The sequence below is a fragment of the Pleurodeles waltl genome, chromosome 1_2 (assembly GCF_031143425.1).
Source record: "Pleurodeles waltl isolate 20211129_DDA chromosome 1_2, aPleWal1.hap1.20221129, whole genome shotgun sequence".
In the NCBI taxonomy this organism is placed as follows: Eukaryota; Metazoa; Chordata; class Amphibia; order Caudata; family Salamandridae; genus Pleurodeles; species Pleurodeles waltl.
In genome coordinates, this window is record NC_090437.1 from 163,527,504 (window position 1) to 163,553,153 (window position 25,650).

A 25,650-nucleotide genomic window follows, 5' to 3' on the forward strand; every position below is an offset into this window, starting at 1 on the left:
AAGCCTGGTGGAATGGTTATCCAGGCGTTCATACATGCCATACAAGTGCAAACCTATGGCCTTGAAACCCACTTTCAGCTCCTCCATCACTGCTGCAGTCCCCTCGGGGGAGGGGGGCGGTCAGAAAGCACCCCTTAATTATCAGTCTAGTTGTACCCAGCTTCCTGGTGCTGAGGTGTTTAACTGGCATCGAAGGAGATGTGACGCTGTTTGGGGTGGGTTGGGGGGGGGGGGTCACTACGCCCCATCCTGGAGTCCGCCAAGGGGGAGGCCCTGGGAGGTGGCGGCCAGGCACAGAGGATGTGCCGCGAGCAGCTGGTGCCTTTGCAGCTAATTCCACAATGGGTAGGCTGCAATGCTCCAAGCAGGCACTGGATGGCAGAATAGCGAGTCAGAGCAGCAGGAAGGCTGTGCATATGCCAGCGGTGGTCCTGTAAGCACAACGTGTGGAGGAGCAGCGCAACATGAAGTAGTAGACACACACCAAGAGCTCCTGGGTGGGGGAGGTTTGGAAGAGTCTTCAAGGACGGTATGCAGGTCAGAGCAGCTGTGCCTGTCTTTACCATTTATTGAAAATATACTCTGGACTTGGGTTCCATGCAGAGTAGTACATCTGGTTCACATAATTCTGTTGACTACTTGGTGTATTATTCAGCCTTCCAGGAAGTGCTTTCATTGGAATTCGTGAGGAATCTTTTTTTTAAGTCCTCACATGTTATACTTTAGCCTCTGTAGGAATTCTGTATAGAAAGCAGTCTTTGATGTTTTCCTCCAGCATTGGCGAAGTCGATCAGGCAGGATTAAATGTGGTGATCTACATTTGTGCATGCAATATGTAAACAGCACTCGAATTCCTGTGTTCATATGCATCACATTGAAGACGGACCTAATCTCTGTGTCAATACATTTGTCCAGCTTTGCAGTCTAAATACAGCAAGTACCTGTTGTGGTTGCTATGGTAACTTTGAACTCATGAGACTTTTTAAACAGATTTTTATTGTCATAAACATACTATAGAACCACTGTTGCGTTTACAGTGAAAAAAAAATTGTGCGGCACGGACCATCTACAGAGAATAACAGCTCATGGGATCATCATACACAATCGCTCATCAGAACCAGTCTGCATCTACGCCTACTATTAGGGTTCAGTGGTGGTCCCACACAAGCATATCCAACAATGAACAAAAAACGTCCTACTCCCCTCAAATGAAGGAGCTAAGAAAGCATTGTACAAGTAAGGCAATTGTCCCCTATCACCCCACAGCCACCGCTCGTCCCTGTTTTAACTGGCCGGAGACTTAGCGGTTAAGTTCTTTTTTTGGCAGGACCTTTGTTGCCGTACTAGATAAATTCTTATGTAGCACGGGTGTCCACACACATGCAGGTTATCCACAGTTTACTCAGTAAAAGTAAATACTGGTTGACAAAGGAAGGTCGGAGAAAACCATGTCAGGAGCCTTTTTTCTGTCTTATATATATCCAAGGTTAGGGTCTTCAAGCTGTTTGTGCATTGTTTGCCTGTCATGTTGCTTCATCTAGGAGTTGCAAGAGTGAAGCAGTGTTTTTTTTTGCCTTTGTCCAGCTTCACTAGTACTGCCTTTTCGGTTGTTTTATCTACTGCTACTCAAGGGGACAGCTGCGGCGCCTCAGTGCTGGTTGGACCCCACTCCTGAGGCTGCGCAGCTGAAGGAATCACGAGGACTTGGTTTGAGGAGTACACTGTAGGGCTTTACCTGCCGCAGTAGACTGGGCGAGGCCTCTCATGCCAACCTTAGGTGGGTGCCCCCGCCCTTTTTTCTTTTTTGCACCAAATACAGGCATGGCTGCCATTTATGGTACAGTGGGGGAGGTGAGCAGGCTGCCGAAACAGCCATCAAGCATCCCTTTGCAGGGACAGGCTTTTTTTTCCCCCCTTGTTGGAGGATTGCTACCAAATCACCATGCACTGTCTAAGTCCTGCGCAGGTGCTCTGGCGACCTATCGTCTTGAGCTATAGTCCTGTTGCAATTTCAATAGACCTACATTACTCAAGTGTCCAATAGGGGAGGAGTGTCTTCCCTTGTTCCTAGTGCTATGAGAACCACTGCAACTTATGGGACAGCTCGGAAAGTATCCATTGGGTGCATGTGCTTAGGTTGCTGATAGATTATTTGTGCGTTTTCTCTGACCTGCCTGGCATTGCCTGCACTAATGTGATGTATGTTTTGGAGTTGCCTTGCTCAGGGGAACAAGTACCATCTGAGAAATCACATTGTACGCACTGTATGTATGATTAATGACAGTTTGGTCTTGTTTTGTACAATATACTATATATTTTATATAATCCCTTGTGGAGTCTCTTGTGGTATACTTGTCACTTGTCACTTGTGTGAGTTTTGCGCAAACGCTTTACACATTGTCTCTGGGGATAAGCCTGACTGCTGTTTCAAGCTACCAGATTGTGAGCACAGGTTATCTCCAGTGTGCAACTTGCCCTTACTACAGTGGTGGGTTCTGCCTGGCTTAGGTGCCTACCCTAGCCATTCAGAAACCTCATTTCTAACACTTTGCTACTCGAGCTACAGATGTTTTTACCTGTGCTGTGAGGAAATTATGAACGTTGATGTATGCTGTGGAATCTGTGTACTGCTGTGTTAACTAGCTTTGTGATAGAATTCTGCTGTGCTACCAACAACATACATGAGTGCTCGGTGCTACACTGTGGCTCAGTTAAGGGCATACATTCAGAATAAATACAACCAAGACACTTGAACACAAAACTTCCTAAATCTCCACAGTTGACTGCACTGAGCAACTCCACCTGTCCTAAGCTAATAAAGAACTGAATGTCAAGCATGTAGTCAACCTGACAAGTAATTTTTCCTGTTAGCTCTTAGCTCCAAGTAGCCACTGATTCAGGTTTGATCAAACTTAATCTGACTGGTGATCCCTTAGCTGAGAGCAAAAGCAAATTTGCTTGGTTTTGATTGGGAAAATACCTCTTTCAAAGAACACTCATTACAGAGGCAGAGTACCAGATTGCCCTTCTAAAAAGCAAAATTGTTCCTGCCTGAGACGCTTGTTTCCACATGGTAACCACAGCTAGTATAGTGCATTATGCTTATGGGTGTGGCCATTGGCTATGCTGTGCATCTTCTGGGAAGTCTGTAGGGGACACTGGTAATGGGAGTAGCTGAGAATGGAACATTCTGGGAAGGCACTGGAGAAATACTAGCAGGACATGGTCTTTTTCCAGAAGGAAATGCTTTATTCATCCTTCCTAACTCCACATTGCTACCCATGAACTGTGTCTTAAATACTGCTTCTAGTGTCATCATGGACATGTAGAAATTAGCTAGCCCATACTTGAAGTAACCTTGTTGGCTCCAGCTGTGGAACTGCATCGTCTTTAAAACCAGCTGTCACTTAAAAGGTTTCCTGAAACCACATACCTAAATGAGAGATTAGCAATCTCAGGTGGACAATGTCACGCTGTAGGAGGCTGACTCTTTATTTAGTGTGCAAAACCAGGCACACTGTGCAGAGTCCAGGCAACCTCATGTTGGTTTACAGAGGTTAAAATTAGACCACTAGATGCTCTCATTTTTATGGTAGTTTGATTGAGCACTTAGACCAATCTTGGAGAAGTGCAAAGCATTTGTTGTACTCACTTTCAAAGCAAGACAAACTCCAAGGAATAACTTGAGACCAATTTACAAAAATACTTCATATTTTTATACATTTCTAAGACCAAGATCATCAAAATCAGGTAAATACTTTTAAAAAGTTTAGCAAAGTGTTTGTGCATAGTTACACACCATATGAATCAGCGGGAGAAAACTTTAAAAATTCATATAAAATCAGGCAATGTCTCCTTTTGTTCTTAGGTTAAGGTAGCCAAGAAGTCCTGTAATGGCCAGCTGTAGAAGTGTGGGCAGTTCCCAGCTTTGACTGAAAAGTCCTTGGAGCTGGTGCAGGACCACTGCGGTGGACTACATGGAAAAGCAATGCACAGGTGGATTAAGTTGAGTCTGGTGGATACCCTTGAAGTGTACACAATGCAAGGGGTGAGGGACCCTTAGAGCATTGATGGTTCCCGGAATCAGGGCCCAGGGAGGCTGGGTGCAGAGCAGATAGATGACCCAAGAGCTGTGCACAGACGTGCCCTTTGAAGCAGGAGGTAGGTCTCGGAGGGTCACCTACAGGTCAGCAGGATCACTTTGGTGGATGGTTCTGGTGGTTTCTGTAGTCCAGTTTCTTGGGCAGCAGCCAGTCCGTGAACTGGACTTCACTGATCTTTAAGTCTTTGATGCGAAAGTGACGCCTTCACTCTGGAGGGACATTTGTGGTGATTTTCAGAGGAGAGTTGGTCCTCTGGGAGTTTGTAGAGTCTGTCCGATGTCTGAGCAACCCCTCCGCAGCAATTGTCGAGTTCTGGGTGCATCAGACCGGTTTTGGCACTTTTTTCTTTGTGCAGCAGGAATGCAGTTCTTGAGCCTTGGGTCTTTGTTGCTGTTTTTTTTGTGTCCTTGGAATCTGATCTGCAGGTCTAGGGGTGCCCATTAAATACTGCAGTTAGTGGGCGTTTAGGAGGAGGACCTGTTAGTGACCAGTCAGTCATCTACCTTATGGTGGCTACACCCATTAAATGACTGGTTCCGGTGGGCAAAGGTCACTTCCCCAACCCTGATAGGCTATTGTCCTATCATGCAACATGGAGGAAAAGGTAATGGAGGGGTTGCCTCATATGCAACACCTTAAGGGTGGGGCAAACTACGTGTGGCCACTCCACCTGTCCTTTGTGCATTTTCCTGCCTTTGCTCCCACCTAAGGTGGGGGTTTGCAACAGGGACGGCCATCTGCTGCTAGCAGGGCTGGGGATCGAGTTTCAAGGGCAGCATCTAGGTCTTTGAAGCTCATAGGCCTGGCTGTGTGCATTAGTGGGGGAGGTGTAACACCTCTGCCCAGGAAGGGCTTTGCTCTCTGGACCCAGAGAACATAGGCTCTCACCCCAGGGTTCCTGAATCCTGTCTGATGGTGGCAGGCTGGTTGGGACCAGCCAGCAACCATGCCAGGGTAGCTACAATTTTGCAGGGGAGACCTCGAAGGTGGCCCCTGGATACATTTTGCAATAAATCCCAAACTATTACAAGTTTGGGTTTATCATTGAGTTGCTTGATACCAAACAACCCGGGTTTCAGGGTGGCCATCATGTAGCTGTGAAACTTGTACTGACCAGTGTCCAGCACATGCATGCAAAATGGCAGCTCTGTTCACTTACCATGTCCAAGGTTTGGAAGGAACACTGTAGGAGGATATTGCTCATGCATCTATGCCCACACATGCAGTATATTGCATCCTGTCTTAGGGCTCGAAGGCCTGCCAGAGGGTTGAGTTAACTATATTATATGCAGTGTGTAGTCGACAGGGCACACAGGCTGTTTGCTATGTCAGTTTGGCATTTTAGGATTGCACCAGGACTCAGCCTGCAATCTTTGCTGCTGCCCTCAGGGGCCTACCCTTAGTACCATTTACTAGGGACTTATAATGGCACCATCAAGTGTTTCCAATTGTGACAATATTTTTGTCTATTTTAGGGGAAGAACGCTGGCACTGGGGACCTGGTTAGCAGGTACCTAGTGCACTCCAGTCCAAGAGCATTCATAAACCAGGCAAAAAGTGTTAGGGTACTCCAACAAGTGGCTAGTTTATCACACACACGCAAGGAGACAAACATTGCCAAATTGGAGACCAGGAAATGCAGGGACAAAAGACCAGAAGTCTGTCCCTTATAACTTGGATCTGGAGCAGCATCCAGATTGATGTGAAAACTGGCACAAATCCTGCAGTTCAGAAGAAGCACTTGTTCTCTGAATTCTACTGCCTTACTTGTTGGATACTGACCTTGTCTCACTGCAGTGGTACTAAAATGTACCTTGGGCTTGACCTTTGGCGCTCCATTGCTTCGCCAGATACGTTCATGCATTGGAAGTACTTCTATACTGTAATGATGGGGAAACAACCATGCAGCTGTAACAACGCATAGCCTTAACCATGTACCAAAGCATGCACCTTTGCCATGCATAGGCTTAACCATGCAATTTTTACAACTCATACGCCTTTACCACACATGCCTTTACAGCAAAATAAGTTGTAAAGGTATGCCTGGTAAGAGCATATGTGTGGTAGTGGTGATTAGAGCATGTGTGGGAAAGGCTATCTGGATCGGTCGAGGAAACAAAGCTTTCATCCTTAGGCACTGGCAGGTTCCAGGAAAGCTCCATCCACCCCTCCCTGATGGCTGCTCTGTGCGACCCCTGTCTGTGCGCTGTTGCTCTGAGCAGCATCCCCCCCCTCCCCATTGCTGCACTGTTGCTCAGCGTGACCCCCCAACTCTGCTCATTCTCTTCCTCCCATAGGGAGGCTGGGTTCAGGCAAAGTGCTGCGGCTCAGGTGTTTACCAAGGTGAGTCCACGTGGTGCCTCAGTCCCGGGCAGGGGTGGCTGCTGGGCTCAGTGCACACAGGCAGGCCAAGCCAGGCTGTCCCCTTCAGGCAGGGTCTTCTCTGGGACATTGCACGGTCCAGTGATGGAGAAGGAGTAGTGAAACCCACAGGTGGGTGGTTTTAGGGTTTGGGGCAGTGTTATTGCTTAGGCTTTTTTTTTTTTTTTTTTTATATAAAGGGTTGGGGGGGGGGGGGGTCGGGAGGGGCGTGCGCTGGGGTCAGGTTTTAGAGCTGAGGACAGGGTGGTGTTTAGGGCAGGGTCCAGGAAAAACCGTAACCACATATGTATTTAACATAAATTCTTGTACAACGAAATGTGTTGTAAAAGCATGTGTGCTAAATGCTTATTCATTGTTAAATGTCTGGTTAATGTTATGCGAGGTAATGGCATTCGCTTTGTAACTCATGGTTGGTACAGGCATGCATTGCAACGGAATGTGTATTTCTGTCAGATAACCGTAATATTGCATTCAAATGCATGCAAATGTATCCAGCTCTGCTACGTGCCACACATCTCGCGTTTGAATAACTTATTTTCGAGCATTAACGCAATCCTTGAGATTGTCATGCAGTAGAACCGTGTCCTGAAGTGCGGTAAAACAGTGTAGTTCGTTTTCCACTTTGCTAGAAGCTGAGTGCTGTTTATCAAAGGCCACAAGTTGGTGCTGGTGTACACCGGGAGGTATAGGATCCTCAATATATTACGTGAAAATATGTATCATACTGTCACAAACTCCTGCCAACCCTATTCAGCATCAGTTACGGGCCCCATGGTCCAAGTTCTGGTCCTCAGGTAGGTGGGGGCACTCAAGGAAGATCTGGTGCTTGTGTGGGGTGAGGGGGCATGCATGCCTCCCTCCTACCCCCCCCCCCCCCAGATCATTAATTGGATACTGATGTGCCGACCCCCAGAAGATTCTCCTACCCTGGAGGAATGAAGAGAAAGTGTGGGCGAACGCAATGCACCGGGGGTTACACAGCCACTAGGTTGGTGCCCTTGCATCTCTGGTTCTGTGCAGCAGTTTTAAGTTTTAGTTTCTTTTTGCTCAAATTGGTGTAATTTCTGATATTTATATGGTTACCTCGTCTTAATTGCTTGACTTTGCTCACGAGAAAGGTCACTCAGTCGTTGAAATGTCGCTCATGATTACACTGAAATTATGAAAATGTCACACATCGCAATCTAAAACCTTGGCAGCTATATGTATCGTGAACATTCTGAATCTGCCATGCTTTAGCTGTTTTCACCTAGCATCCAACAGTCCTTCTGTACTGTTACTTGGTGAGGGGAGTTTAACCCTACTTTCAGTAATTGTGTGTAAATAAAACTTGCAGTAATGCTCTCCAAGCTAATGTGGTGAGCGCTTTGGGACAGCTTGCACCACTGCTGTACTTGTTTGCATTGGAACAACCTGCAGCCCATGCTGGTTACCAGTTGGAGGGGGAAGCTTATACTGCCTCTGGTAGCACTGTGCCCTCCTGGTGGGAAAATGTTCATGCTTGAGGCACGTGTTGTAATTGTTGTGTGCAAGATAGGGAGTCTTATACGGTTAGTGCACCCGGCCTTTGTGTAGTTTGTCAGAACAATGTCTCAGATGACGTACTTTTCTGAACTAGTGAAGCTTGAGTTAACTTGTATGCGCAAAAAGTAGAACTTGTATTAAAAGTTAATTATCTTTAGAATCAAACATGTTTTGTATAGGGAGAATTAGGATCTGGTAAATTTGAGCATGCAGCTATTAATTTAGGCGGATTTGGCCTTTTATTTACTTGTATTTACCTGCAGTATATGAAAGCGTTCTTGTCTTAATTGAAATGTCTGATCGTTTTACTTCAGTCCATAGAGACCATAAACCTTGATGGCAGAGGAAGACTCTCCTTCCCTGAAATACTGAAGAAAGACCAACACCCAGTGGGGCTTGCAGTGTTTGAGGGCTGGTTCTTTTGGGCATATGAGAGTCAACTGCTTTTTGCTCCCCGCAACAATCTGGAAGAAATGGAAGTTCTGCTGAACAGTTCAGTATCTGCATTTACTGTGCTTCATGAGCTCCAGCAACCTAGAAGTAAGTCAATCTCAAGGAATTCTTTGAAGTAGGAACAAAAACCAAAAAAAATAGCAATTTAAGTGTTTGGTTCACAAGCACAAATTAGCGCTCTGCGCTTTTCCATAAGCAGAAAGCTAGTGTACTCTTTTTGAGGAGAAAGTTTTATTTTCTGCGTCAGTAATTTTCGTCAGTACTGAGAATGGAGGGAGCCATGTTGTAATTTCACTTAACTCTACAGTATAGCGCTAGGTTTAAAAGCATTTGAGTCGTCCTAGTTTATGTAATATCATTGGGTGCGTAACTCTTCTGTTACCAGATGCTCTTGGTGGGAACTTTGGATAGCATTTAATGTACGCTTCCTATTTATGCGAGACCTTAGATATCCGTTTACTAACTGGGTATTCTAGCAGCCTTTATTATTGTTTCAAGCATTACCTTTCGACTACTGTACGTGTACGGCACTTGATCCAACCGCATAATTTCTTTCTTTAGGTACACCCTCTCCATGTGTCGCAGGAGTCTGCAGCCATCTCTGCCTGATGTCACCAGTTCATATCCATGGCTACAAGTGTGCTTGCCCGGATGGCACCTTCCTCTTACCTTCTGGCCAGTGTGAAAGTAAGTTCGTGAGCAAGAAGCAGTTTTTTTTATACTATGAATATTGCAACAGATTAACTTCTCCGCACTGAACTATGATGCTGAAAACTAATGTATCTTCATATGGGCGCTGGTCCTGTACTGTAGTTAAATGCTGTCTTGTTATCCTATGACACATTGTGAAATGAACTTTATATTAACAGACATGTCTTTTCTGTGGTATTATGAATAAAAAAAAGCACCCCTTGATATAACAAAAGTTGAATTATAACTTATTTCGCTCAGTGTATGTAGATGGGACATTTTGCCTTGCTAAGAAGCCCCCAATCGAGCTGCGCAAACCTTTGGATTCCAAAAGTACGCTTTCATGATAATTCTGACTGGGATCTTTCGCCTGTAAAATATTTGTTTAAATAGTATAAAAGTGAATAACAATGTGCCCAGAACCACTTTGGCTTTTAAATCTACCGAAGATAAACTATGAACTGGGACTTTGAATATCAGATAAACATATGCTACTATGGCGACGCTGGCAACTATGTGATTTATGGAGACATGTCAGTCCCATTTCACTTACAAGTACAGCGAGGAGAATAAAGAAGGACAAGTATTAAAAGCATTTGCAAGTGAGTGTTTCTCTTTATTTACTGGCATTTGAGAAAGGCAAGTCAGCCGAAACGCGTCATGTTGGAGGAAGCTGGGAATCCATACAGTGCTCCTTTCGGCTCCAAAGTGGAGCCTTTTTGTTTTGCTGTAATTAGCTTTTAGAATTATTTAAAGTAACTAACTTGTGCCCCTGCCATGCACTTTATTTACTTGATTAATTTTTCTGCTAATACTTCACTCATATTTTTAATTAGGTTATAAAAGTTAAGACTGTGGTAATAGCTGGGGTTATTAGCAGTACATGGTGAGAGCATGAGTTACTTAGTTTGGGGTGTGAGTTAGTTACTTGAAATAACTAAGGTTTTGTATGAGAATTCAGAACCTAACACACACACGACACACAGCCCTTTGGCGTGAGCGTTGGGGGTTTGGCCACAGCAAACCCCCTTTAACCACCCAACCCCACACGCACCATTTGCCCGTGCGCAGTGGGGTTTGGCCACAAGGTCTAGTCTGTGGCCAGACCCTGCAGCCAATGCCCTAGAACAACCCAACCCTGCACTACAGGCAGCCATCTGCCATGGGTGGTGGGGATTGGTCGCATGGCCTGCCTTGAGGCCAGGCTCCTGTGGCCAACCCCCTATAGCCACACAACCCCTGTCATGCACGGGCAAAAGGTCCATCTCTGAGTGAGAATAGGTGTGACAGTGTCCCTAGGTGTGAGGGTCTGAGTGGGTGTCAGTGTCTGATTGGATCTGTGAGTGGGGTGTGTGAGTCTTAATGGGTGCGTGAGTGGGTGTGCCCGAGAGCCTGTTAGTGGGTGTCTGAGTGGCTCTGTCAGCTGCATGAGTGCTCCTATGAGTGAATAATTTAGTGTGTGGATGAAAGTTTTTTTTCACCGATATTTGCCACTTTGTTGTGCTGAGCATCGTGATGTATTTGCGAATATCGTGCAGTGACCCTCAAAGACCCCAATAGTCACACCCCTTGTGTCAGGATACCTCCGCCCTGATCCCTAATACCACTTACCAAATTTATTTTCAGCCCTGGGGACTGTCCTGTAACATCCGACAGCCATATCTTTCTGGTACGGTCGCGGCCAACCAATTGCAGCTTTCCTGGTGGTACGTGCATTTGTGAAGTTGCCACAAAAGCATTGCAATGGATCCGTGGCCCTAGATAAAATAATTTTTTTTCCCCTTTAATATCTCAAACTAATGGACAGATTTACACCAAATGACCAAAAGCACAATCTGCTAAACAAAATCTGGCTTTCTGCCAAATTTGGTTTCATTCTGTCCAGTGGTCTGGGTTGTAGTCGTGTGTAAACTCCTATAGGGATTAATATGGGAGACACATTTTTTTTTTCTCCACCCCTTTCCCATTTCTCTTGGCCTCCGCTTGACCCATCACCCCGAAACTTCCATGCACAACATCAATCACCAGCACACTTTTTTGGAAAATTTTGTGAAGATTCGTTAAACGGTGCCAAAGATGAAGGCAAGCCAAAAAACACATTTTCTATGGAAACAAGGTCCTAACTGGCAACCACCAGTAGGTAAATATATATTATACAAAATACTATTTTGTCGTAAAGGAATGCATGGTAACAGATCTGTGGTAAAGATATTGCGTAGTAATTACTGTTTTGTTGCTTTTTCCCCCTTATGAATGTTCTGCTTGATGAAAGACTCCTGACTGGCTCCTAGGTACTGCTCAAGCTTGCTAGGGTGACAAAGCAGAATTTCTGACTCCAAAAGTACTGTGCTGACTACTGATAACTAGACCCTGCTCTACCTCTGCCTAGACACCTGGTGGCTACAAGCCTTCCCTGAGGGTCTGTGGAGATCCAGGAATGACCGGATGGAACTTTCTCAGGAATTGAAGCAAAGTAAGGCCTATAAAAAAAATTCTAACTACTGCAGACCAGACCAATGTGCTAAGGAGTGCCCATGGAGAGTGTGCCTTAAGTAGGCTACAAAACTAGGTTTGCCCCACTTGAAGCTTTTTTTACCATGCTGAAAAGGGATTGAGCAGGATCTTGCTGTAAAGAGATTTACTTTAGTTGAGTCTTGCCCAACTACATCTTGCAGCCTTGTCATAATGGAGTGTTTTGAGGACACAAGTGACCAAGTCAGAAAGTAAAGCCTTGGGCTGAGGCAAGACAAAGAAAAGCCCCGGTGAAGAAAAGACCTCTGTGGCTACAAAATCCAGCTTTGTCCTGGTCAGAGCTTTTGACAGCAAACCCAGACTTTTTGATGGGAGCTCTGACATCTGACTTTGAGGGACTGTTGTATAATTGCTTACCAGGCACAAGTGGTTCTTGAAGAGCATTTCACACCTAACCCTTCACAGAAAACCTGGGTGTCTGTTGTCCTCCAGGAAGTATTTTGGCAGAGACAACAGGATGTGATGGCTAATATCGTTCAACTTGGCACAGGTTAAGAACATCAGCATATGCTCACCTGTTTTATGGAGGTCTATCCTGCTACCCTACTTGGCAAAGGTATCCATCAAGAAACCTCCAAGGCTTCATGTACAGTCATTGTCTCACACCAGATGTGGACTTCGGTCCTCCGTGGTCTCCTAAGCTGTCGAGATGCAAGTGGCATGCATTTGTTTTCTCCAGTCACTTCCCCAAATAAGTCTTTAGACATTAGTCTAATCTGGTCCAGACTGATATAAAAATGTATAGCCATTGGCCTCATGTGACCTGAGGCCTATTTTATGGATGGCTTCTTTTTAAAGGTCATAACTTTATACAGAGGCACAAATGACCTGTAAGCCAGTCAACATCTAAATCATTTGCTGTATTCCAAAGAGGAACAGCGACTGAGGGACTCCTTCCACCTCTGTTGCTGAAGTAAAATTAAAGTTTTTTTAAAATAATTCTTCTTACTTTCGTTCCACTTACCCATGCCACTCTTAAGAGGTGACCTTGCACAGTTGCTACCAGGTGCACTTTGCACTTAGTTCGTTAGCAGGATGGAGGGCCCTAGTTAGGAGATGTCATTATTGGAGGCCTTGAAGAGTGTAGCAGCTGATAATGCTGGCTTTTCTGGTGGACTACATCATGTATCAGACACAACTGGCAGACTTTAGCTATGTAAGGTCCAAGGGAATGAGCGTTTAATTTGGGGGGCCAGGTGGGGGCAGTCACTCGATTGTGTCCTCCCATATTGAACTGACAGCAACAAGCAAACAATTGACACATCTTGGAGCAAGGATGCTCAATTCATGGGAGTTACCCTGTTATTGTAGTGTCTGTAGGGCTATATCCCAAGACATGTGTAGGACACAACAAATTCATGCTTAATTGGCCACACCTCATTCACCTAAGAACCTTACAGTGGTGAATTGGCTCCTGTGATGCAGAGTACTTTATGGCATGGTGTCTAAAAGTGAAAGCAGGATCTAGACGTAGTAAAATATCCCTGTATCTGATCCAGAGGTTTTTTCTTTTATTGAGGGTAGATCTGATGGATGATAAAATAAATTTAAAAAATGGACACCTGAGATTACTTAGTATCACTTCATCTGATGGTCGACCTGTTTCAGCCTATAAACCATGCCCCAAATGGGTCCCAGACTTTCTTCAGGGCGCCAGATCCTACTTTTCCTAACTCTAAACATACATTGACATTCATACAGTACCAGGAACTCAATACATGTATGATCCTCCACAACAGCCTACGCTGGAATCGTATGCCTCATGGGTCCCTAGTCACTATTACCCAAGGCCCTATAGGGTAGTTTGTGGGGGAATTCTTAGTCACACATTTGTCAAAGGTATTACGCCTCTCTTGCACCTATGCATAAGCAGTGAACCCTCCGAATGTATCACAATATATGGCACTCGCAACTCAGTCTGGTGTCTAGGTATACTCTACCAGAGCCAAGGCGTTGACTTCGCTGCCTGTACCTTTTAGAGCTCTATGCCAATTAGTTACTCTTGAGACTTTCTCCAGTAGCCAAGTATGATCTGAGCAGGTTTTCTGCACAACCAGTTTGCCTAGGGTTGGCTGCCGGTGCTACCTTCCCCTTTTCCTACTAATTGATGTGGAGTTTAGCCACAAAGTTTTGACAAGGAAAAAGCCTAGACACACAAGTAGAAGTAGAATTAAATTAATTTCATGCGAATGCAACCATTTTCTTTGTTTTTAGGCTTCTCTCAATCTCCTCAAGTTAACTGCAGAGTCATTGGCCAAAATTGGCACCTTTTTATCCGAAAAGGAAACTTTTGAGAACCTGCATAAGCACATAAGTCTCTATTGCATAGTAAGCACATCTGATGCTTCCATGAAACTAAACCCAGGCACAAACCGGTTCCTGGGTGGATGGTCTTTAGTAAAGCACAGATGCCCCAGGCAAATGATTGTTGGTGATTAATCATGTTTGTGTGCATAAAAAAGGTTTGGAAACTGAGCAGGTTATAGGAACTTCATTCAGGAAGCACTTGACATAGGCTTGCACAAGTACCCCGTACTGTGCGGAGTGTTGTAGTTCTGCCACCAGGTCGAGGTTGATCTGATTCTAGAGCGACACCACAACAGGTATTCGGTATCCGGGAACGCAGACGCAGGGGTAGGTGCTGCTCCAAACGCCAGCAGTTAAGCAAATTCACTGTGAACCGGGCAACAGGCCTGCGTGATCCCATGAAGCCCCTTTTCTAATGGAGATGGGTGACTGATAGGAAAGGAAAGCCAGTCCGGTTGACCTCCAGTAAGTGACTGATGACGTTCTGACTGTGAGCGCTAGATCATAGGAGCTGCAATTTTGTTTTGCCTTTTTTTTCACTTGGAAAATTCCAATAATCAAGTAGGTCCTGAAGAAGCGTCAGGGGATCCTGTTGGACCATGAGAGACGCGAAACATGTCGACCGTATACTAACCATATATTGAGGGATTTTGGATAATTACCATCCTCCCTCTCTTCTAATTTGTGTGTGAGTGTCTGAGCATCATCTCTTGTGTCACTCCGCTGTTACTTTTTTAATCTTGACCATTTCCCAACAGCAAATAATAAATTATTTAGTGAAGGTCTTGAGCCAATTTTATCTTTTCTTCTTGTTTTTCCGTCCTCTTTCTTGGACCCATACTTGGCTCCGCGGCATCATCGTTAACAAAGATCTCCGGCAAAGAGCCCCCCTTCGGGGGGTGCCCGTCAGGCATTGCAGCGCCGGCCTGACGAGGAGCTGTCCGATGATGAAGCATGACACCAAATGTGGTGTGTGAGGACTTTTGCTCCTGACTATCAGGACTCCTTTTCCTTTCCCTTTCCTCTCGTTAGTTTTGGAACAGTGTATTATATTATCATTGTTGTGAGGATCTCCTGGAACTGATTTGGTTCCCCAATTTTTTATTTTCATTTTACATTTTATATTTTACACATTTTAGCTGCATCGCTTTCAAGAATGATATTTTACACACTTTATTTCACTATGCTTGCTTGATATTACTTTAGGAATATATTGTACGAGTTGCTTGTTTTAGTTAGCCTTTCCTTGACGAGTAATAAGTACATTCTATCCAAAGACAGTAGCACTGTACTTGAAATCCCAGTGCTTGCATTGTCCATTCAGGAGACAGCTTCTAACTTATAGACGAAGCACTGCCTCAGTTGTACTTCTAGACATGTGGTTTTATTATATAAATGATGCACTGACCTGGAAGTGGCAGAGGGGCATCTGAGCTGTGACTCCTGGCATGAACGCTGCATTCAACATGCTAGCCTACCAGTTCCAGAGAATTTCCATCTACACTACATGCAGACTCTTGACACCAATTCCCCGGTATGGGGCTAGGCCCAGTCCTATAGATCAGGCAGGCACAATAGTACACCCACTATGCTCTGTGAAGTCTTATGAACCTCTGGAATCTCTATCTCATTTACAGTGGTTCATTATGTTGTTGACTTAGCTCTGTTTCATCTACCTAATTATTACAGCTTATTCTGTAGGCTAGATTGCAATTGTTTCAATAAATATACTGAAAGCTTAGCTTGTATCTCTTGTATTTTCGCATGGGCATGCATGAAAGGGTAAGTTCTGTTTCCAGGACTTCCCTGAGGACTCAGTGCCGTGCTTAGGTTGTCACAATCACCGTTCACCCAGCGAGGTTGGGGCTGTAGCTGAAGCACTGTGTGATAGCCAGGAATTGGACCAACAGTTTCTTGTGATGTGGAAGGGCTCAGTTCCCCAAATTCTGAAGTTCTTCTGTCGTAAATACACAGTCCTATTATCTTTATAGGAACCATATATCAGTATGGCCACTAGTGAAGTCTTGGAGTTGTTTGAGTGACAGCAGGCAACCTATCCTTTATTTACTGCACTAATTAGGGGAACAAGACATCATGAACCAGTCAGTCCTAGATTCAGACCATTATCGTTGTTAGGACTCAAGTGCGTGTTCATGGGTTTACTTAACCAGGACAAGTTTTATTTTTGAGCTGGGAAATTTTTCTGTAATAAAATTATAGTCACTGCTAAATGAGGTTTATTCTTCGAAGCATAGCATATGGCTGATTTCTTATGGATAATGTGAGCTAGCATGATTACAAAGTGTTTCAAAGGCAATTTTCTCTGCAGCATGCAGGTTTGGGAGATATTTCTCCAGAATCTTTTATAATAGTGGTATGTTTGTACATGATTTGTAAGAAATTTGGATGTCATCTGTTTGAGATGGCAGTCTTTTCTGTGGTATTCACCCAGATTTACTTCTTTTGCCGGACACTATTTCCTGGCTATTGGACTCAGCGTACTTTACTCCTAACCAGTGGTAAAGTCCATGTTAGACCTGACACACCAAGGTAGTGTTTACCCAAACCTTTTTGCTTTTCCCCTTCATTTTGCTGATTCTTTTAGTGGCCTTAAGACCATGCGTGCTTTCCCACTGTAAGTACACTGGGAAAGCTTGCACTCCCTTCCTACATATGTTAGGAAGTGGTGCTAACCAGTGCGTGCACTCTTGCAAAATTGTTGAATACTGAACTTGTGTCCAGCCTGCCTGCAGGCTTGTGTGGCGCACCAGGGCACATGTGCTCAGGGGGTGAAGAATACCCATGTGTGTGTTCACTTCCAATGAGGATAGCTCTGCTCATAGGTAAACATGGGGAAGGTTTACCATTACTCCTAACTGCAATAGTGGATTGCTGTGGAGTAGCCTCATAATGTATGTTAAAATCGTCCTGACAAACCCCTTCCTATGTTAAAGGTAGTTTTGTTGATCACTGAAAAAATGCAATTTCTAGAAAGTGTGCATTTCTGTGCTCTAAAACACTTTGTGTCTTTTTAAATTTGACTATTCCACACTGGAGGCTGGAGCACATCTGTGCATTCCCCAGCGACTGCTAACTTTGGGCACACAACTGACAGACCACTGCCGTTTGAGGGCCTGGCTGGATAGATTGGAGGGAGAGGTTTAGACACTTGGCCTTTCGGGGCCAGACCATGGCCCCACTAAAGATTAAGATCTGCATTCCCATGGGAAGCAGGACTGAAATTTAGGTGAGACTTATTTGGTTCAAATGGGGACCTTCTAAACTACCCCTACTTCAAAGGCACACTTCAGTATACTAGTACCCCACTGCAGCTAACTAGAGATACACTTGGAGGGATGTGGGACCGGAGACCCTGGACTACGCGGTGCACAATACCAGAGGTATCTGTTGTGCACAGGAGGTTTTACTTCCCTTGGAATGGATCATGTTGTGTTAACTGTGTTGAATACAAGCTTTCTTAACACACATCTTGTGGGAAGTCTCTTTTGTGACACTCAGCGTATTGTTCGAGAGTGCTGAGCCAATGCTTTACACACTTACCCCTGTAGTAAGCCTGACTATCAGTGCTAAGTTACCCAAGGGTTAGCTCAGGTTGTGCAGTGAGTGTAATCACCCACCCCAGCCAGGAGTGGTAGGTTCTGCCTGGCTAGGGCCTCGCCTCAGCCAACCAAAACATGCCTCCTCCAACACTTGTGCTCTCCTCTTTAAACAGGTTATAATTGGTAGACCCCCAATGGCACATACAATTTATTTGTAACTCTTAAATAATGCTGCATGTACAGAGGACCTGTAAATTAAATGCTACTTGTGGACTGCACTAAATTAGTACTGTAAAACATGACTCCAGGCTTGCAATTGTAGCCTGGCTGTGCAATTTTAAACTACTTCAAACTGGCAAAACAAACCTTTTGCCACACCTGGACTTTCCTTTTCAATACTTACTAGGCACACCTAAGATATGACATAAGCCTATAGTGCAGGGTGCATGGTATTTAAGTAGCAGGACGTGTATATTTAATGTTTTACATGTCCTGTCAGTGAAAAATCTCAAGTCGTTTTCCTCTGTGGCAAGGTTGGCTCTTCCATAGGATAACACTGGTTTACACTGTTAAATTTAATAGGTGCTAAATTCAGCTTGGGAGCAGCTAGCAACATGGTTCAAGGATCAATTTTAGGTCATTTAAAATCCACCTTAATGGTCAAATTGGATTTTAGACGATTTTGGGAATGGCAATTTAGATAGTTGCCATTTTCCTGCCTAAAGTCAAACTGGCCTTTCTGGCCTTTTTGCCAGTGGCCAGTGTCATAGGACTGCTTATGGATCCCCAGTACTGAGATTAGGATTGTTCCCAGACAGTTTACAGTGCCTGAGTTTTTTTTTTCCATTGAGCATGAAGGCCTTGGGGGCTCTCCCAAGCCCCTTCCAAAGATTCAAAGGACACTGAGTCTGTCACTGACAGATTTATTCCTGCCTCCTATTTGTCTTCATTGTCTACTTGACTCCAAACCCAGTCGGAGCGTGAGCTGCCCACGAGTGGTTTGATGTGACCACAAAGGAGGGTATGCCAATTATCAGCACTTTGGGCACACAGAGCTCTGACCAGGGGAAAAATGATCCTGTCACGTTGGACTGGGTGAAAGAGGGACACACTGGAATAGTTTCAATACAATGTGCAGGAAGTGCTGCAAAAGTGGGTAGGTCCCACCCCCCCCCCCCGAGATGTTATACCGCATTAGTTAGGGAGTGACCAGGAGTTTCCCACACTCCTAGGCTTGCACTGGGCAGAAATGTGGCAACACCGGAACCACCCGCAGCACACTCCTGGACCTGTCAAGAATGACTGTCCTGCTGTCTCAACCTGAAAGAAGACCGGACCTACTTGCCTTGAATCCAGGACCCCAAAAGTGACTCAGCGGTCAGTAGTCTAACATGTAGTTTGAGCTACTAGTACACAACAAGATTCCAGAGGCACTTTCTCTGCAACTGCCCTGCTTACAATACCAACTGGACCAATCATGGACCCTGCTGCTGGCCTCTGTTGAAGGGAGTCTTAACCACTAAGCGGAGCTTCCCAGGTACTTGACCCTTGGCTGCTGGTAGAGTTTACTCCGCCTGTCCTCTAACTGCAAGAAGTGGGGCTTAAACATTTTGCCAACTTTGTCTGGTGAACTGACTGGGATAGCCACTAAAACTGCAGCCATCAAAGTCAAACCACCAGTTGGCCTCAGCTTGCAGGTTTGCCCTGCTGAAGGAAACTTGACTTCCTGAAGCGTTTTTAAGTTCAAATGTAGAGGGCTTCACCCAGACCAATGCCGAGCAGCATCCAAGCAACATTGAAGCCATCCTGCTCGGAGATTTCACGATTTTGTCAATGACTGCAGTGGGACGCCATGCTGGAGCAACATGATGTAGTCTAATCCTACTTCAAATCTAGAATACAGGTTGCCCTGCCGACCTCTTGTAGACTACCACTTTTTCACCCCAAAAGGTAAACTTTACACCAGGACAAAATTGGTCCCTGTATCCTACTGGTAGTCCATCATGGTTGACCTTAACTTTTGACTTTGGCCTGGTCTAGTGTGACCAGATAACTGCATTTTGCTTTTTGGTGTCATTTTGAATTCAGACTTAAAAAAAAAAAATAATAATAATATCTCAAGCTCTGTTCATTGGATGTTTGTAATTTTGGTGTAATTTTATTAAATCTCTTTTTTAATGGTTTGGGTTTTTTCTTGTGTTGTATTTTCCCTTTTACTGTTTGACTACTGCCTAAAAACTTTACATACTGCCTCTAAGTTAAGCCTGATTGCTGTATGCCAAGTTACCCAGGGTTACGCACATTTATTTAGTGACGTCAGTAGTTCACGCTGACTAAGATTGTGGTTATTTGAGGTGTTCTCACCCCAGAACTGATTAATACTCCATATCTTACACCAACATTTAATTTTGTGGAATGGGACTTGGATGTGCAGTCTTACATTCAAGAGGGTTTAAGGGAAATTGAATGCAAGTCATGTATTCAACACCAGTAGCAAAATGTGCACGTAAATTTGGTGCTAAGACCACTGCTTAATTTAATTGCAGCAGCCGCAAGTATCAAAGGAGAGCTTTGGGTATCGGCAACTTTTTATTTACAAATTAAATAATGGTTAGGACCTTGTACTCAACAAGATACCTGCTAGAGATGCCGTCTGTTACTGGTCTTACTTGCGGTCTCCTAATTAAGCTTAAAGTTGAATTGTTGAAAATTAGTCTTCATACTGACTAGTGACTTCGTCTCTGTGGCCCACACCCCTCTCAGCATTGCTTTCCCGTCTCCCTGCCCTTAATGGCGGCTGCTGCGTGGTGAAAGAGCAACTACCCTAACCCCAGGTCAGTGTCTGTTGCTCCCCCCCACACTTCATACTTCATTTGAGCCTCATCCCTAGTGGCCCAGTGGTGAGCTTCTGCCTTTTGTCAATTTTTCCTGCCTTTTTGCTTGCCTTTGTGCACGTTACCTTTTTCTATTTTTTACTTTCTTTTGCCTTGTTGCCTCTTCCCCTCTCTGCCGCTTTCCTTGCTCATCTCCCTTCCTGCTGCTGCTTTCTCTGTGGCCCACCCCCCTCAGTGCTGCTTTCCCACCTCCCAGCTGACCATCTCCTCCCACCACCCTGCCCTTCGTATGGCAGTTACTGTGCAGCGGGCATGCCAAAGCGCAGACTGCTCCCAGCACCACAGACCCTGGTCCCTGTGCCTTTCATTGCTATGATGCCAGCACCCTCCATGCCCTCGACACCAAACGATCCACCCCCTGCCACATCACGCCCCCAAAGAACATTAGGTCCATTCACCTACCGCAACTGTGCCTTCTTCTGCCTCCACAAACCGGACCCTCCCACCGCACGCTCACCCAGTAATGGATCAGACCACCTCAGCTGCATCCTTAAAACCGGCTCCCCTGTCAAACACGCAGTAGAGATCTGGGACCTGCTTGACTTATCTCTCCAGACCTCATCTTGACAGAAACCTAGATGACCCCCCCCTCCTCAGCTTTGGAAATCACCACCAGCATTTCCAGTGGCTACAAAATCGTATACAAGGACTGCAACTGTCCAGGAGGAGGCATTGCCTTCGTCCACAAACACCCTCCGCCTCACTACCAGTTCCAATGACCACTCCCCCAGCATGGAGCACCTCCACTTTCAGAGCTGGACCAATCTGAACACCACCCTCTGTGGCACCCTTGTCTACAGACTCCCTACCCCTGACCTAATTTCCCCTCCAGCAAATCCATAGCAGACTTCATCGCACATTAAGCTCACCTCAACGGACTACATCCTACTTGGACCTCAATTGTCACCTGGAAAACTGCAACAACCAAAACACATCTTCCCTACTGGAGAACGTCACCACCCTGAGGCTCATACAAGTGGTCAGTTTGCCAACCCACTTAGCAGGACACACTCATCAGTCTTCTCTGCCCGCAATGACTTCCATGTCACCCACACCTACAAACTAAACTGATCACCACTGCACCAGCTTCTCCTTCACTGAACAAGTCTGCTCCTACCGCCACCCACGAAGAAGCTGGAACAAGGTCTCCGAAGACCAATTTGCCACTGCTCTCCACCAAACACCACCTTCGGCCACCGTAGACACAAACACATCAGCATGCAACTGCCACCAATGGATCGCTGACTGTGCCATCATTTTGGCCCCCTCAAACGCTCTGACGAGCAACCCTGCCAGAAAGCCAGCTGGTTCTCCCTTGCCATCCAAGAGTCCAAGCGTACTTGCAGACAGCTCAAAAGATCGAGGAGCAGCAACACCCTGACCACGCAGCCTTCAAAACTGCCATCACTGCACACCACCACCTCATCAGAATCACAAAGAAAACAGCCATTCAGGAACGCATCCACGAAGAACTCTACACCGTGATCAAAGAATTCAAACCCAGCACAGACTCCATAGACATCCCCTCCCTCCGGAACTCTGTGACAACCTTGGAACCTTTTTCCACTGCAGTATATTGGACATCTATGACCGCTTCGCCACCCAGGACTCTCCCACCCCACCTGCAACCACCACACCCATAGGACCCAGTTCCCAGCCAACCCTGCACAACTGGACCACCCTCTCCACTGGCTCCTCTGAGCACCACCCTCTTCAACATCTTCACGGCCTCGCTCACTAATAGTCAAACCACTCACTCAACATTGCCTCCTATGCGGACAATATCCAACTGATCCTCTCCCTCACAGACAAGCCTACAACTTCAAAAGCAATTTCCACAATGGAATGAAGGCAGTTGCCACCTGGATGAAAAACAGCTGCCTGGAACTCAACACCAACAAGACTGAGGTCCTCATCCTGGGCTCCACCCAATCTGCTTGGGACAACTCCTGGCGGCCCACAGTGCTTAGAACCCGCACATCGCCCCTCCATCCACTCCAACCACGCACGCAGCTGCTGCATCATCCTCGACTCATCGCTCTCAATGAACCACCAAATCAATGCCGTCTCATCCTAGTGTTTCCACACACTCCGCCTGCTCTGATTTTTTTCAAATGGATCCTGATCGAATCCAGGAGAACAGTCGCCAAGGTGCTAGTCACCAGCAAATTAGACTATGGCAGTGTACTCTATACCAGCACCACCCAAACACTCCAAAAGAAACTGCAGAGAATCCAGAACGTCTCAGCCAGGCTCATCTTAGACATCCTCTGCCGCGACGACATCTCTGGTCACCGGAGACCTTCACTTGCTCCCGATCAACAAATCGCCTTCAAGCTCCTCATTCATGCATACAAGGCCCTCCACAACATCAGACCTGCATACCTCAACCACAGCCTGACCTTTCACACTGCCACCAGACCATTCCTTTCAACTGGCCCTTGCCACAACCCCAGGGATATGCAAGAACTTGGTTGGAGTAAGAGCCTTGTCTTGGCTCGCAGTAAAGACCTAGAATGCCCTTTCGCTACACCTCAAGCAATCGTCCTCACTACCTCAATTCAAGAAGGACCTCAAGACCATGCTCTTTGGAACTCCTGCTACCCCCCACTGAACAGAAAACTGATTGATACAGATCTTGCAGTCTTTGTAGTTTGCCAAAAAGACTAACAATTCCTTTGTCACCTGTGATGGCTTAAGCCACTTTCTGAATGTGAAGCAACCTCATGTTACCTGCTTATTAATGTAGTCTTGTCTCATATAGCTACGTACTTTTCTGGCCATATGTGGCTGAAGTCGACTTGAATAAATGCATATAGGTGGTGTATAGCAGGGTTGCAGCTTGCTTCTTATTGCTCGGGATCTCCAAGGCTGCTGCTTTTTGGCACAGATTTCTGTACAGGTCATATAAGAAGGGTATGCTTGCACCAGCTTTTTTTGGGTGCGTGGGACAACTGCACCCCACAGGAGGGCGAGGGTTTCATTGCAGAGTTACTCCACAAAAGCATGGAGGCCATGCAGGAGGACATCACCTCTGTCCCCCACGGTCTGAACAGTGGTCATGGTCTGGACATAAGGTCTCTAGTCGCCAATGCCGCTTTGAGGGTGAACCGCATCCCATAAGACTATTGTACTTTTTGTTTAACGTCCTGGGTATGTACGGAGCGTCTACTGCTGCACTTAATTGGGATCACAGGATAACTGCAGTAGAGACTGTGTTCCATCCAGTGATAGAATTAACTTTCCGCACAGTTGACACGTTTTGAATGCCAATACAGCAGCACTTGGACCTCCCTGCCCATTCCCCTCCGATTTGGGCTACTTTTCTCCAGGTTTTCAGTCCAGGCAGATGTGATGGTAAGCTGATTGTAGTTACCCTGTCCACATCACTGACACGTTAGAGTATTAAGGGAGATCCGGTTTGATTTTGAGGGAGAGTAATGAATGTTCTTGCTCAGTACCCAACCCAAAAACCACTGTCCATTTTCGCCCGAAGGGCATAATTGGTAATGATTTTTCTGAGCTCTTATTGAACTGAGCAGCAAGCTAACATATATGCTAGTTATTACCTACTCAACAAATTAAAATACAAAGTGGAGTTTCTTGGATGCCACGACTTTACCAAATGATGCTGTTGCCTCAACTATCACAGTGAGCACACAAATACACGATTTGTTTGCTCCTGTGAACAGAGTAAAAATATGCTTTTGTTAAATCTTTAACTCCAGAAAGGCTATTCTGTTCGAAAATGTAACCACAAGAGCACAGAATATGCCTACTCCAGTGACACTGAATCCGTTGCATTGGTTGAAAGCGCTGTTGCTTTGGGTTTTGTCAGTTGAAGTATGGCAGGTGTGAGATGTTTTGTGCACATATTGTGAATAGCCCCCATACAAATCCAGTTTGTGGAATCTAACAAAACGAGACAAAAATGCATAAGAGCCAAATCACCGGTTACATTGAAGTCCAGGACAATGTAGCTTCCTGAATTCATAGAATAATTTTACCATAGATACCTCTTTTCCTCCACAGATATGAAGATCGTGTTCGCAAGTGGCAAGAAAATCAAAATGCTTGAAGTTGGATTCCCGGGAGATGACGTGAAGATGACATTGGTGCAGGAGTTATCAAAAAATCTCAAATTAATGGACGTAGATTGGAAAAGAAGTCTTGTCTATTGGACAGACACTAGTGGCCAACTGATGCGATCATCGGGCTTGTTAGGAAGTGTTCAAGTGTTGCCAACCGGTGGTGCAGGTAATTTCTGTGTTTGTACTGCTTACATGTAATCACTTGTATATTTCTGGGTTTTCTGCTTTTGTCGGAATGAGGCACTATAGGGGCATTTTCTTTTTAGGTCAATTGACTTTATAAACTACACCGTCGTAATCCAGTCTTTATTTTCACTTTTCGTACTCGCCTATCATTTAAATGTCTCTACCTTTTAACATGCTGAACTTGCACACTGGAACGGATGTTTTTTTCTAGTACACCTGAAGTGATTTAATGGCGGAACATATCTATATTGATTTATACAGGGAATTATTGAAAAATTATTTTGAGCTGAGCAGTGCAAATGGCATGTACGTAACAGCGGTTACTGGGTATTTGTTATCCAGTTATATGGTCCTCAATGTACCAACCTCAGTAGTATGGATGGTGTAATTGGCCTTTGTGGTACTCAAATCTGTGATTACAAAAGATTTCACCAGTAAACATGTAACCTGTGGAGACCTCTCGGAAGCTGCCCTTGTGATTCTTCTCATTACGTCTGTAGTTGGTGCTGCAGGCAAAATTTTCTCTACACAAGAAAGTTAATGTTTTTTTTCGCCTCTGTCAAATTTCCCAGTGTAAGCTTGGGTCCACTCTTGCATTGCAACAGAACTTTTACTGCACTGCAAGATTTTCTCTTTAATCAACCTCTGCAAAGGTGTAAAAGTTATGCAAAATTTCTCTGCAAGTTCCCATTTTCTTTTACATTTTGCTATAAAAGTCACAATTATATCACAAATGTAGACGCAGAGTTCAACTTTATAGCTTCTTGAAGTTGGCAAGAACTTTAGAAGGTTAAAACAATTAATACAAGATTTGAAAACTCCTCCTTAGGTGATAAATGCAAGTCAGTTAGAAGTAAATCGAAAAATAAATCTCTTGTTCAAAATGGTGTCTGACATACAGCTAGGTGCACAGCTGTTCTCCTGTCCC

General features: G+C 45.2%; 1 protein-coding gene across 1 annotated transcript in view; it reads left to right on the forward strand.

Annotated features, from left to right (window-relative positions):
* The window catches only part of LOC138298467 (low-density lipoprotein receptor-related protein 2-like), a 1,267,625-nt gene that overhangs the window by 424,323 nt on the left and 817,652 nt on the right, over positions 1–25,650 (forward strand). The window contains exons 11-13 of the mRNA XM_069236878.1: positions 8,324–8,549; positions 9,024–9,149; positions 24,478–24,702. Coding sequence (XP_069092979.1) covers positions 8,324–8,549; positions 9,024–9,149; positions 24,478–24,702 — 577 coding nt within the window. The remainder of the gene's footprint in view (positions 1–8,323; positions 8,550–9,023; positions 9,150–24,477; positions 24,703–25,650) is intronic.